General features: G+C 41.2%; 1 protein-coding gene across 2 annotated transcripts in view; it reads right to left on the reverse strand.

Annotated features, from left to right (window-relative positions):
* Positions 1–11640: 11640 nt before the first annotated feature.
* The window catches only part of DRD3 (dopamine receptor D3), a 32113-nt gene continuing 28912 nt past the window's right edge, over positions 11641–14841 (reverse strand). Inside the window, exons 5-7 of one of the 2 annotated variants that reach the window (XM_045863646.1) lie at positions 13147–13282; positions 13000–13047; positions 11641–11837 (exon numbers count right to left, since the gene is read on the reverse strand). In XM_045863646.1, the coding sequence (XP_045719602.1) occupies positions 11641–11837; positions 13000–13047; positions 13147–13282 (381 nt within the window). Of the gene's footprint in view, positions 11838–12999; positions 13283–14841 lie in introns of both variants that reach the window. The other variant, XM_045863645.1, reaches the window with a different exon arrangement.

Raw genomic sequence — 14841 nt, forward strand, 5'->3', positions numbered from 1 at the left:
ATTGATATGGGTGTATAAAGGCCTGGTCCATGTACCTAAGGGTGGGAGAAATCCAAAGGGCCATCTCAGATCCAGAGAACCCTATGTGATCTGCTAAAGCCTTTGTTATAATTGAATCGGAGTGACTTGGTTCATTTGACCCGGGGAACTCTATGGTATAGGAGATACTATTGTTAGGGAAAATGCCCTGTAGATTTTATGGTAAGCCTCAACAGGAAAACCCAAATAGACCTCTAGGATTCAGAAGTGAGGCAAGCTACGTATAGCAGGGAACTATATACCTTTTGAAAAATAGCTCCTGGTATGCTACTGGTTCTTAGCAGAATCAGAGAACCTGACCATGTGATACCAAGCATCCACGCAGCCAGAACTGCCCATCATAAGTTCTTTCAGACCCCCAACAACAATCAAAAGGAAAGAAAATTGTACCTCTGGGGTCAGGTATGAGCAGAGCCAGAGAGCAATAATAAGCTGATGGTAGGTGGCCCAGACTTCTATGTCATTCACCACTCTGCACTAGTACTTCACACTTAGCTCATAATTATGGCTACCTGGGGTGAGGGGAGAAGCTGAATTTGGTTTATGAGTAGGTAAGATCAGTATGTGGTTGAAAACAAAAGTAGATTATTGCTGTACTTCGTGGGTGCAGCTCCACTCAGGGATGTCTCTGAAAGATGGGGATGAGGGGAATTCTTCCTAAGAGACAAAGCCTGTCAAAAGAGATACTTTGAGGTAAGAATATATATCACTCGTGGGCAGTAGTGAATGACTTGGCCAGTTAACTCTTCACAACCTAGGAACCAGATTGTCTTAGCTAGTTGATGCCAGCCAGCTTCTAGCAGTGCTGGCACAGTGGCGACATTAAGGGAGAAATGGAATCACCATCCTAGCAAGGCTAATTGACCTTGGTCATCAGGAGGAGGTAGTTCTGCTCTTACATAATGGAGATAGAAAAGAATACTCCCTTGCTCAATTTTGGTGGTAAGGGACAAATACCACAAACATGGCCTGAGAAATGGTGGCAAGGATGGAGGCTATGTGTGGCCCAAAAACGTGGGTTTCCGCTTGCTAAGGCTGACCTAATTACTGCTACTGTTGAATATCCAGCCTCCTAGCAACAGACACTTGCGCTGAGCTCCCAATATGGCCCCAGCTCTTGAAAGATCAACCAGCTTAACAGCAAGTTAATTACAGCAGGTGCTTCCATATTGTGATTCATCTTGCTAAGAATTGACTGGAACAAATACTCCAATATGGACTTGCCCTTCTTACTCATATAACCTCAGCCAGACAGTGCTTATGTAGCATTTGATCCACTGGAATAAAATCCTGCCAAACGTTGCATCAGACTAATGTAATTGCTTATATCAGTGGAGGTATGGCCATGGGCACATGACCATGAGCTTCACTGCTCCTATTACATATTACACCTCCCAGAAGCTGCTAGCCTGATGGAACGTGCATCAGCTTTTTGGATGCACAACTGAGGCATCAACTTGGAGATCATATTCTGATGATGGGGCACCAGCCTTCAGACACAGGATACACTATCAAAGTGTATGACCAAAGACTATTAATGGTGCTTATCCCACCAGTAGAATATATGGATCTAGGAGACAAGAAATGGAAGTAGAAGTGCCCCTGCTTAACATTATTTTCCCTGACCCACTTGAGGAATTTTGTATTTCTTGTCTCTGCGCTTTTGGACTCTGCAGATTTAGAGGTCCTTGTTCTTATTATTTTTTAAATAACTTTATTGAGGCATATTTTACATAGCATATAATTCACCTACTTGAAGTGTATAATTCAATGATTTTTAGTAAGTTTACCAAGTTGTACAACCATGACAATAAATCAGTTTTAAAATGTTTGTATTGTCCCAATAATATCCTTATGCCCATTCACTATTAATCCCCATTCCCACCCTCTGCCCTAGGCAACCACTAATCTACTCTCTATAAATTTGCCTTTTCTGGACACTTCACATAAATGAAATAATACAATATATAGTCTCTGGTGGCTTACTTCTTTCACTTAGTAAAAGTTTCTGAGATTTATCTATGTCATAGTATGTATCATTAGTTTGTTACTTTTCATTGTTGAATAGTATTTTGTTATATGGATATACCACATTTTGTCTATCCATTCACCAATTGATGGACATTTGGGCTGTTTCCAACTTTTGGCTATTGTGAATAATCCTATAAAGAATATTAATGTACAAGTCTTTGTGTGGATATTTGTTTTCATTTCTTTTGGGTAAATGCCCAGGAGCAGAATCACTGGATGATATGATAAATCTATGTTTAACTCTTTAAGAGACTGTCAAGCCATTTTCCAGAGTGACTGCCCATTTTGCATTCTTACCAGCAATGTGTGAGGATTCCCATTTCTCTACCTGCTTTCTAACATTTGTTATTCTCTGTCTTTAAAAAAAAAATTTTTAGGTGCTCTTGGTTGACTAATGATGTTGATCATGTTTTTAATGTGTTTATAAGTGATTTTTATATCTTCTTTACTAAAATGTCCATTAAAATATTTTGCCTTTTTTTGGATTGGGTGATTGGGTTGTTTGTTTTCTTATTATTGAATTGTAAAAGTTATTTGTATATTCTGTTATACTTTTTTTTTCTTTTAAGTAAGCTGTATGCCTCATCATGGGGCTTGAATTCACAACCCTGAGATCAAGAGTTGCATGCCCTACTGACTGAGCCAGCTAGGCACCCCCTGTGTATTCCAGATGCAGTCCTTTATCAGATTGTGTTTTGCAAATATTTTACAAGCCAGTCTTATTGTTTCTAAATGATGTCTTTTGACATGCAAAGTTTTGAGTTTTCATAAGATCTAATTTATCTTTTCTTTTTTTATGGTGCTTGTAGTGTCGTATCTAAGAAATCTTTGCCTATGTTAAGGTCTCAAAGATTTTCACTTACATTTTCTTTTAAAAGTTTTATTGTTTAGCTCTTATATTTAATTCTATGATCCATTTTGTGTTAATTTGGGGGTATGGCATGAGGTGGGGCCTAAATTTGTGTTTTTGTATATGAATATCTAATTGTCCTAGCACCATTTATTTAAAAGGCTGTCCTTTCCTCAATAGATTGCCTTTGTTGAAAATCAATTGACCATAGATATAAGGTTTTGTTTCTAGACTTTCAGGTCTGTTCCATTGATCTATATATCTATCCTATGCCAATACCATGCTGTTGATAACTGTAGCTTTATAGTAAATTTTGAAATTGGGAAGTAAACATCCTCCAACTTTGTTCTTCTTTTAAAAACTTATTTTGGCTCTTCTGGATTCTTTGCATTTCCATGTAAATTTCACAGTCTGCTTATAAGTTTCTGGGGGTGAGGGGGGAAGGTCTGTTGGACTTTTGGGAAGGATTGCATTGCATATACAGATCAATTTCAACAGATTTACCATCTTAACAATATTGAGTCTTCTGATCAGAGAACATGGAACCTCTAGGTCCTGTTCTTTTTTTATTTTTTTTAAAGTTAAGAAAAATTATTAAGGCAAAATTCATATAACAAAAGTAACCATTTTAAAGTGAGCAATTCAGTGTCATTTAGTACTTCTATCTATTGTGAGACCACTATCTCTATCTAGTTCCAAATATTTTCATCACCCCCAAAGAAATTGTATATCCATTAAGCAGTTACTCCCCACACCCTCCTCTCCCACCCTTGGAAACCACCAATTTACTTTTATCTCTATGGATATAACTATTCTAGATATTTCATATAAATGAAATCATACAATATGTGACATTTTGTGTCTGGCTCCTTCCACTTAGCACAATGTTTTTGAGGTTCGTACACATTGTAGCATGTATCAGTACTTCATTCCTTTTTATGGCCAAATAATATTCCATTGTATGGATATACCGCCATTTGTTTATGCATTCGTGTGTAGATGGCCATTTGGATTCTTTCCAAACTTTTGGTATTGTGAATAGTGCTGCTATGACTATTTCTATGCAAGTGTTTTTTGTTTGTTTGTTTGTTTGTTTTGAATCCTTGTTTACAATTATTGGAGATATATATCTAGGGGTGGAATTGCTGGATCATGAAGTAATGCTAGATTTAACTTTTTGAGGTAAAGACCTTTGTCCTTTTTTTTTTAAAGATTTTTTCTTTATTTGTCAGAGAAAGAGGGAGAGACAGCGAGAGCAAGAGAGCAAAGGAGGAGGAGCGGAGGAGTGGCAGGAAGAGGGAGAGGGAGAAGCAGACTCCCCACTGAGCAGGGAGCCCGATGCAGGACCCAATCCCAGGCCCCTGGGATCATGACCTGGGCTGAAGGCAGATGCTTAAGGCACCCCAAGAGCCACCCAGGCACCCCAAGATCCTTGTGTAGTAGGGGATGAAAACCCCATTAAGCTTTAAGTTATGGCTTTCACCTAGTCATTTGGAGATCCTTGTGCCAGGAGACCAACAGATAAGTGATGGAGCCTCCTGGCAAGGATAATTGAATCCTGATAATCAGGAGAGGTTAAGGCTGTTGTGACATAATGGGGACAGAGAAGAATACATTTGGTGCTGGATGATCCACTGAAGTGTCTGTTTGTATTCCTTTGTTTAATTTTACCACTACATGGATAAGTGTAGCAGCCACGGCCTGAGAAGGTCACCATATCCCTCAGGGTCACTCCATCAGATATGACCCTAAACCAGGAGAGTGCTAATCAGTAGTGAGAGGAATCTAGAATAGATGACAGAAGAAGGCAACGATGAGAATTATTTTGGCATTGAGACCAGTTGCTTTGACAGAAATTATAGTCCATCCCACTCAACTTCCATAGGAAGAGAGACCAACTAGATTCCTGATGAAGCTGTTCTGGAATTTATTAGATAAGGAAAGTGGACCGAAATGGCATACAGTGCATGCTGCAGTGTGCACCCAGATCCCCCCTTCAGAACTGAGGAATTTCTTCCCCCCTAATTGCCAGGAGAGTTGATAGTGAAAGCTTTCAACTGCACAGAGCTTCCTTGCCTAAGGCACATCTCCTTCCTGGGGAGTAGTCCACCTCCAGTTACTGGCTGGGGCCATAAAAGGCCCTGCCTCATGAGAGATCCCAGTGAGATTGTCTGTGTTCCTTTTGCTACTACATCACAGTTCAACTCCTCCCTCTGCTAAATCCTACTTCCTTCACATACAGGTGTCGATCCCTAAGGCATATCCCATTAAATTTATCCATTCAGCATGCAGATCTCCTTCTTAGGGTTTCAATATGGGCCCTATGAGTCTGTGTAATTTGTTGGGTCATTAAAAATTGAATATTCCAGTCATGCAGAAATGAGTCCACGGCACTCTGAACTGGTTAAACAAACAACATTTGGAAGATTATATTCTATCTGGGGCCTCATATTTTAACAGAAACACTAACATGGCTATATCCAGAAGAAATCAACAAAGATGGAGAGTGTTAAGACAATGTTACTTGGAGTAGAGAAAGAGGAATTGAGACTTTGGCAAACTGTCTAAATCCCACAAAGGCTGTCATTGGGGATATGGAATAGAAGTTTCTATGCTGGAGGAGAGAATAGGGGGCACGAAGGTAGATTTTATAAGAAGGCAGATTTTGGCTAAAAGGAGGGAGGAATTTTCTAAAGGATAACCTGTTACATGTCTTGGGAAGAAGTGATCCAGCTTTTTAATACAGCTGGATGATGATCATGGGTCAGGGATATTAGAGAGAATTTCTGCAATGACTTGGAGACTGGGATAAAATCCCTTCTAGCTTTCAAATCCCATGATTTTAGGTTGTGATAAATTGCAAACTTTTCAAGCGTCTTTAATATGGAGTCTTATGGAATCTGCTCAAAACATAATGCAAGACTCCATTATGTAAGTTTTTCTTAAAGGCAAAACACCATCCTTCACCTTAGCCCATCCGGAGTGTTGCTACATGAAGCAGGAAAACTACATGATATTCCCTCAGCTTTCCTCAGCTCCAATGAGTTTGCTGTTGAGTTTCTTTTTCTTTTCTTTTCTTTTCTTTTTATTTTATTTATTTTTTAAGACAACTAAGGATGGTCTTTGAACAGTTTTGACTTTTATTAATAAGCATGCTTGTAGGTTTTTAGGGCTCAGAAGATAATTTATGTCCTTCTAGAATTATTTTTAGCTTGTCTTATCATAGCTAGGAATTCAGACTTATCACTTTTATTGATAACAAAGTTGAGCGCCAGGAAGTTTGCACACTTGACTCAGGCCACTAAAAAGACTATATGCCAAGGCTGGAATCTGACCTCTTACGCTTCTGAATGACAGAACTTTTGTGCATTACCTCAAGTCATCCAAGTTCCAAGTCCTCTTGCCTTCCAAATTGCTTTCACCATATTTTATGGATTGATTTGTGTCCCCCCAAAAGATGTGTTGAAGTCCTAACCACCAGAATCTGTAAATGTAAACCTATTTTTAAATAGAGTCTTTGCAGATGTACTGAAATTAAGATGAGGTCACATCAGATCAAAGCAGGTTTTAATTTGATGACTTATAAGAAGAGGGAAACTTGGACATACACACACACAGCAGGGGAATACCATGTGAAGATGGAGGAGAGATTGGAGTTATTCCACCCCACTTAAGGGACACCAAAGATTGCTGGCAACCACCAGAAGCTAGAGAGAAGCAAAGAAAGATCTTCCCCTACAGCTTTCAGAGGGAGCATGGCCTTGCCAACACCTTGATTTTGGAACTGGAGCTTCCAGAACTATGAGAGAAGTCTCTGTTTGTTAAGCCACACAGTTTGTGGCCATTTGATATGGCAGCCCTAGGAAATGAATGCAGTATATCCAGTGCACTTCTCCCAGGAAGGAAGAGATGGAGCAAGAGGAAAGGTGTTAGGCTCAGACATCATGAGGAACAAAGACGGAAAGTCTTCAGGAGTATGTGCATTCTGCTCCTCATTCCCTGGCCAGGAGAGGAACAGAGACCCCCATGTCACCCTTAGCAAGTACGAGTCTGCCATCAGCCTGGCCTCAGATCTTGCTATACTTGGGCACATGGTTGGGGGAGCAGGGAAAGGGTGTGCTGTTAGGGACTAGCCATTTGCCTAACAACTTCACTACAAATTCAGCCAAGTATCCTGGGCACATGTAGGGAATAAAAGACAAGAGAAAAATCAGATTTCATGTGGGAGGCTGAACAGATTGTGCCTGATAACATGAGACAATTAGAGAATCAGCAAAGAGAAAGAAAGATGGGCTGTGAACCAGATAGGAATAAAAATAGCTGCTTAGGGGGGATGATGTTGGTGAGGATGATGATGATGATGATGATGATGATGATGATGATGATAGACTATCAATGATAACAATCTCTCACATTTGTTAGAACTTTATATTTGGCAAAGCACTTCTAATTCATGATGTTGTCTAATTTTTGGCTAATGAGGAAGGCTACTGGGGTGGGTGGGGCAACAGGTCCTGGGACTTGTGCTTGGCACCGACTCCCAGGTTCTGCCTCTGTCAATGTGTGCAGCAGAGCCGAGCTGACGTTGGCATCACCCTCCACTGAGTCTCCGTGTCAGGAGGTAGTCATGGAAACTCACTCTCTTCCTAAGCTGACAAGGAGAGAATTAGGTAGAAAGGAGGAATCAAGTTAATTGCCTGTCATCCCCTCTCTGCTCTTTGTGTGTTGATTTAAATTAAGCTTTTTCAGTTTTCTGATGTCAGCAGATACCAAAGGATGAGAGCACAGGCCTGGGAGTCAGGACCTGCAGGAAACAGCCAATTGTGAGCAAATCCCTGAACCTTTCTGCTTCTCTGTTTAGTTCTGACCCAAGCATTCAGGAACACAAATCTCTTTGCCTGACCCCACCACCCCCCACCCCACCCCTTGATTTCTGACCCAAACTCTCTGAACTGCCTTCATTTTAACCATCTCTGACTCTACATCCATTCAGCCAGCCATTCCTCCTCTTGCAGAGAAAAGAGCAAAGAATTCAAATTGAATTCTGCATTTATTGAACTTCACTGTAGCTCAGAGGGAAGTAAATAAGTCAGTTAAGTAAGTCATCTGTGATGTGTGTTGCCCACATGGAGGGAAATGGAGGAAAGATCTAGAGGTTTTCTGCAAGTGGTATCACCACTAGCTCAGTTGTCACCTGAACAGAGCTGGAGGAGGTCTCCAAAGATGAGGCCCTTTCCTTTCCTGTCCTATGGGCTCTTCTATACAGCCAGATGGAATTATTTGAGATTCCTTGCATGCTCCTTGCTTGTTCACATCTTCAGCTCTTCAAAGTTCTTCTCTGCCTGGAACACCCTTTAATTATGGTGTTACTTTTTAATTATGTCTTAACCCTGACAATACTTGTCTGGGAAGCCTTCTTAGGGCTGAATATAGGACTTCCAAAAACTATGAATTCCCTCTACTATAGACAAAAAGCAGGTCATCAGTGTACACACAAATGCGGCCTCCCCACTGTACTACAAGCTTTGGGGGCAGGGACCCTGTCTCCCTCGATGATGTTGCCCAGCACTAAGTACAATGCCTGGCACCTAGGAGATAGTAAATCAGTATTTATTGAATAAATGGTTGATTTAATAAATGGGCCATGAAAGGAATTTTAGAGGATGGTGTTCTGGAAGAAGGAAATATTTACTTATGATCTAGAGTTGAATGTTGGTTGTAATCTCTGGATTTCCATGCTATTTGCATTTCACCCGAATACTATGGCCAGCTCTGAGGCTTCTTTAGACCCCAGAACAGGTTTGCCCCAAGAACTCTGCCCTGCTTCATTCAGGCCAATGTCTCTCCTGGAAGTTTTGGCCATGCTGGCTCTGAAAGCAGCAAACTCTGAGGTTAAGTGCTGGTTCATGGTGGGAAGTACAGAGGTAGAAGGGGTAGAATGAAGAATCCAGGATGAAGAGGCTGAAGAGAGTGTTTGGAATTCCTCTAGAAGGCTCTTCCTGGATCAGAAGAAAATTCTGGGAAGGGGATGTTGTCTCAGATTAGGAATAAGAGGCCATTGGGCTAGGGGAAAAGATGCCTCTCAGTTTAAAGATGAAGGTGACAGGATGACTTTCTCCTTGTATCTATCTGGAGTTTATAGTTTTTATAGAAGAGTTCAGTATATTGGCATGCTCGTCTGTCGGGAGCGAATGGGGACAATAGTTCTGGACTTCGGTTTCCTTTTATATAGATAAAGGAAAGAGTAGAACCAAATGCTCTCTAAGGTCTGTTGCCTGATTTTATACAAACAGATTACGAATTTGCTGTGTGACTGTTTTAGAAGTTGAACTTGGCAGGAGAGTGAGAGCAGTGTGTTGGGCTGGCTGCTTCAGGGGCCAGTTTAGGGGCAGAGGTGGCTCAGGTAGGCTGAGGCTCTTCCAGGGACCCTGGGTCCATTTTTTTTCTCTCTATCTTTTTCTCCCACCCCTTTCCCTCTCTGGTGGAAGGCAGTGTGTCATGGTGCTTGGCTGGACGGGCTTGCCAATCAGGTAGACGTACACTCGAGTCCCAGCTCTGTCACTTACTGTGTATGACCTGGGCCAAATTTCTTGACCTCCCTTAGCCTGTTTCCTCACCTCCAAAAACTGAGTTTATCTTTTTAAGGTCATCCTAAGGTTTTAATGGCTTGGTGGAAAGGAAGGATACACCATATTTGCCATCCTTCTTCCTCATAAATATATTAATACTGACGCTATGTTTTTATTTTTAATTTTTTTTTAAGATTTTATTTATTTGACAGAGACACAGCGAGAGAGGGAGCACATGCAGGGGGAGTGGGAGAGGGAGAAGCAGGCTTCCTGCGGAGCAGGGAGCCCGATGCGGGGCTCAATCCCAGGACCCTGGGACCATGACCTGAGCCTAAGGCAGACGCTTAATGACTGAGCCACCCAGGCGCCCTGTTTTTATTTTTAGAACTCTCATTTTGACATGGAATTTTGTTAATTTTAACCCACTGTCCTATTTGTTTTCTGTTTATTTTGCATGGAAAAACCTAGGGATCATGTCCTCTTACTTCTTCAGATATGTAACAGTCTGAGTCTCCAGTTCTGCTTGCCACATAAACCTCTTGAGCTAGACGGCATGAGGTACAAGAACTAGTGGGCACACAGAATTTTCCCACTAGACTTACAATATGAATACTGTTTTAGGCAATAACATTTTAAAAATGCTGGCATTAAAAGCATTCAGGAGTAACAGGTGACTAAGTTGCTGGGGGTATATATTTGCTTCTTTTACACTTAAGGGTTAGAGGAATAAAGATGGGGCAAAGAAGCCTTGGATTCTTCGTTAAATTCTTGTGCACTTAAAAATTTTACCAGCATTACAGTGGGCATCTGTCACATCTATGCACTAACAGCCCTTCACAGTAAATTTACTGAAGTTCAGGATGATAACACTTCATAAATTATCCATAAATTGTATCTGGAATCTCTAGTCAATGAGAAATAGCTTCTGTACGGAAAAAGGGAAGTAGTGAGACTACTCAAGTTCCTTCTAAATGCAATTTGAATGACATCGACACATTATTCTATTCTGTCTTTCATTTCAGTTGTTGGAGTGGTCCTGTTCAGGCTCTGCACTAGGCCTTTACAAAGACTGTCCATGTGATGTCTTTGGACAGCTACTCTGCCTGGTGCCCCCAGTTCTGAGGTCCTCTGACAGTCTAGGGGAGTCCCTACCACACTTACATGTAAATGAACAAACACAGGAGCTGTCTTCTTCATTGTCATCGATCCAGAGCCTGGGAGGTGAGTGGCACTTTGTAGACATTAAAAACTTAATGGGGTTTAGGGTCTGAGAGTATTGGGTCTCTGCTAAGCAGGAGATGAAGATGCCTTGGTAGCAAAACCCTATGGCGTTATGAAAAGCATATTGAAGGCATGTTATGAACCATATGGTTTAAACTGATCCTACAAGTGGGAGCCACCATTCCTTTTTCCCTTAACATCCTCATCCTGAATTACTCTGGAGTTGAGTCTCCGAGAATATGGGAATGGAGTCAGAGGGCTTTCTTAGTGAGAACTACAGTGCAGGGGTAGCAAGATTTGAAAGAAAGCCTGGGTCCCAATGTGGGACAATGTTTCGCTCAGGGTGAGGAATTTCCGTCACCAATGGCAGCCAGATTCTACAGAGAGGTAGAAGCACTGGCTGTCCCTTATAATTCAGCATACAGTGAACAAAAGGAATGACCAAAAGGGCATGGGCCCACAACAGTACAAGGTCAGCCTGACAGTTTAATTAGAGGCTTGACAGAAGAGAGTGCGGTTATTCTGCAAGATGGTTTACTGGCTGAGATTTCAAGGACCCCTGGTGAGTTGACAATTATGAGATCTGTTCATTTTTTCTTCACTGTGATGAATCATGCCTCTGATGACAATTTTGTGTGTGTGTAGAGTCATGTTTTATCAGCTTCTTTCTGAATTATTGCTTGTCACTCGGGGACCTCCCAACCACTTGGAGATTGCCAGGATGAAGTCAGATTTTAGCTGGGGAGGTAGAACATTCTGTTTAGGAGGAAGCAGTTGGTTATACCTGCTACTCAGGGAGGTCCTGGCTCCACGAGTCTTCTTCCTACCCCACGCCAGAGAACGCAGCACAGTCTTTCTGAGCAGACCCTGGCCAGTGGCCCAATGGCCCGGCGGCTAAGGGTGGGCACAGGGAGCACGCTCTCCTCTCCTTCAGCAAGACAGGATCTTGAGGAAGGCTTTACGGAACTCGACATTGAAGGTGGTATAGATCACAGGGTTGAGGGCACTGTTCACGTAGCCCAGCCACGTGGTGGCGCTGTAAAGCTCTGGGGACACGTGGCAGGCTTGGCAGTGGGTATTGAGAACGTGGGTCAAAAAGAAGGGCAGCCAGCAGACAATGAAGGCCCCTGGGTTGCAAAGGAAGAGAGAAACTGGGTCAGGGGTATGCTTACTCCTTTTGTCATAACATGAAAATGACTCATGTTTGTTTGCTTTGTGCCAGCCACCATGCTGGAATTTTACAGACCCATTTAATTTTTACACCAACGCTATGAAGTAGATGTGATGAGCCACTTCTTTTTTCTTTTTCTTTTTTTTTTTTTTTTGGATGAGAAAGTTACATGCTTACATCTTTGATTCATCTCAGGCCTTTGTTCCTAAATCAATTTTCTAGTTTGATATTTAGGTAGCTCTTTACTAGTCTTTTCTACTTATCAGTTCAGTTCAAATATTTATTTAATGTCTAGCCATGTGAGACATGATCCTAGGCACTGATAGGGAAGAAGACCTTAAAGACCTGGCAGTTCCTGCTGTTGAGATTACATCCAGATGTTCTCATAAAGTCCCTGAGATATGAGAAAGTGAGGTTTGTCAGTGGCAGTGAACAGGATGAATTGCCTTCAGTAACTCTATATGCTATGTGTGACATCAATTTTTTTCTTTATTCAAATAAACTTTTTATTTTTTCTACTATAAAAATTAACCCTGATTTTGTACATCATGGAAAACTTGGTAAATATAGAGAAGTAGAAAGAAGAAAAATAACCACCCACCACTCAAAGACAATCACTTTTGACATCTTGGTGAATTAATTTTCATGTTTTTCTTTCTCTGTATTTGAAATAATCTAGATGTTATCACACCATATGACAGCAGTTTTTTGCATCCCTATTTTTTCACTTAATATTTTAGAATAAATAAGCCTTTATTACATATCCAATATGTGCCAGACACTTTTGTTGAATTATTATCTTATTTATTATTTGATTTATCCATTATAATCTCACATGATAGACAACAAACACAATGGATAAACACAGTTCAATTAGGTCACTTGCTCAATTTTGTATTTCATATTTTCAGCCCAGATCTGTTGAATTTTCCCCAGAGTTAACATTGATATGCAAACTCTTCTCAATTGTATCACAAACATTTATAAATATTACCGTTATTGGATTTCCATTTCTGACAAATGTGGTTCCTTAGTACCCTCTGCCAGCTCCACCAAACTCAACCTAACCCAACCAAATTCAACCCAACTCAACCCAACTCAACATGACCCAAACTCACCAAGCACAACGGCCAGCATCTGGGTTGCCTTCTTCTCCCGAAGTGGCACTCCACGAGGCTGCAAGGGCCCCAGCTTTAGAGATGTCGACAACCTGCCATTACTGAGTTTTCGAACCTCCAAGCTGAGCTTGGGTGCCATGGTGGGGCTGAGGGAGTTCCGAGTCCTCCCCTCCCTTTTCAACTCTCCTCCGGCTTCTTGGAAGCCTGATCGCCCCAAGGCAGTATCTTGGCAGATGCTGTAGTAGTGCTTCAGCTCCATGTGTGCCTGGCTAGGGGATAGTGGCTGCAGGTGGGACAAGAGAGGGTCCTGACATTCCTGGGGATACTGTTTATCTTCTGAATGTTCCTGAAAAGGAAAGAGCATGCAAAGAAGTTAGAGGAAATCATCATTTTGTGAAACCTCCTGAGGGCACATCTGAGAGTAGTGGGATCGTGAAAAGTTAAGGTACATGAAATCTGCTTCTGACTTCACAACTAAAAAACACCTACCAGATATAGAACATTTGAGAATCACAGTAGTCCCTTGAGGAGGGTTGTATAGGACTATAGCCTGGCCTTTTTGAGTTAGAATGAGCTGGATATACAGAGGAACATGTGAAACGACGTTACTAAGATGTAAATCACAAAATCTGGAATGTGGGAAACTCTGTAAGACAAATGACTCAGGTTTTTTCAACAAATAAATCACAACAACAACAACAATCCCATTTACCAGTTGCAAAGTATGGGTCTTATTTGAATTTTGATTCAAATAAACCAACTATGAAACGCTTACAAGACAATTGGGATAATGTGAACACTGATTGGATATTTAATGATATTAGGGAGTTATTTATTTGCTTAGGGTGATGTATTGCAGTTATACATTTTATAAAGAATCTTCCTTAGAGAGTCTTACAGTAATATTTTTGCTGAAATGTTATGATGTTTGGGATTTGCTTCATAAGAATCCGATGGGCATGGGTGAGTGTAGGCGGGGAGTGCAGATGAAATGAAGTAAGATTGGCCATGAGTTAATTGCATGAGTTAATTGGCCATGGGTTAATTGTCTTTCTACTTTTTTATTTTTGAAAATTTCCATAATAAAAAGTAGAGAGAAAGAAAGAAAGAAAGAAAAAAAGAAAGAAAGGAAGAGAAAGAAAACCCAGGATTTTCACCTCAGCTTTCCTACTTATTTAGATGTATCCTTGGGCAAGTTAATTAAATGTCTTTGAGCCTCATTTGTAAAACAGGAAAGAAGTTGGGAAAAAATAGGTTTAGGATGAGTAGACCCTGAGAGTATGTGGACGTTTCTGGTATTTGGTGGGGATGTGTGTGTGTTCAACATCTGAACTTTCCATGTTTGAAGAATCGGACAATGGAAAGTGTCAATCTCAAGTAGCAGAGCAGGACCCCTTAGCTCCCATTACTGAAAGCCATAAAAGCCATATATTCCTTCTCCGCACATCCCCACCAGTCATCTAGAGCTCTGGCACATAAACCAAGCCCAGCCCATTAGAGATTTGCACCTAAGACCTTGAACTGGAGCTGGTGAAGTAAGGAGACTTCAGAATTTGTCTAGCAGCGATGGCAGGCAGTGTCCAGTGTCCCAGGTCTTCCAACCTGATTCTTCCTTAGGCATGAATAGCATCGTCTGAAGTTATTCTCAAGCCTTTTCATTGAGTCTGAGCTACTTGGTATCCTTCCAGTAAATTCCTTTGTCTATATGTTAGTGTCAGCAACCAAGAATGCTCCCTACTCTCACCTTAGTTCCAGGAATCACAGGGCTAGTGCACTGTACATACTCCGACACACTGCTGAATGAATCAGTGCAATGGACCTTTAAAACGATAGAGTGTTTTA

The sequence above is a fragment of the Mirounga angustirostris genome, unplaced genomic scaffold, assembly GCF_029215605.1.
Source record: "Mirounga angustirostris isolate CCGP_5_RB_7025 unplaced genomic scaffold, mMirAng1.0.hap1 SCAF_1, whole genome shotgun sequence".
Lineage (NCBI taxonomy): Eukaryota > Metazoa > Chordata > Mammalia > Carnivora > Phocidae > Mirounga > Mirounga angustirostris.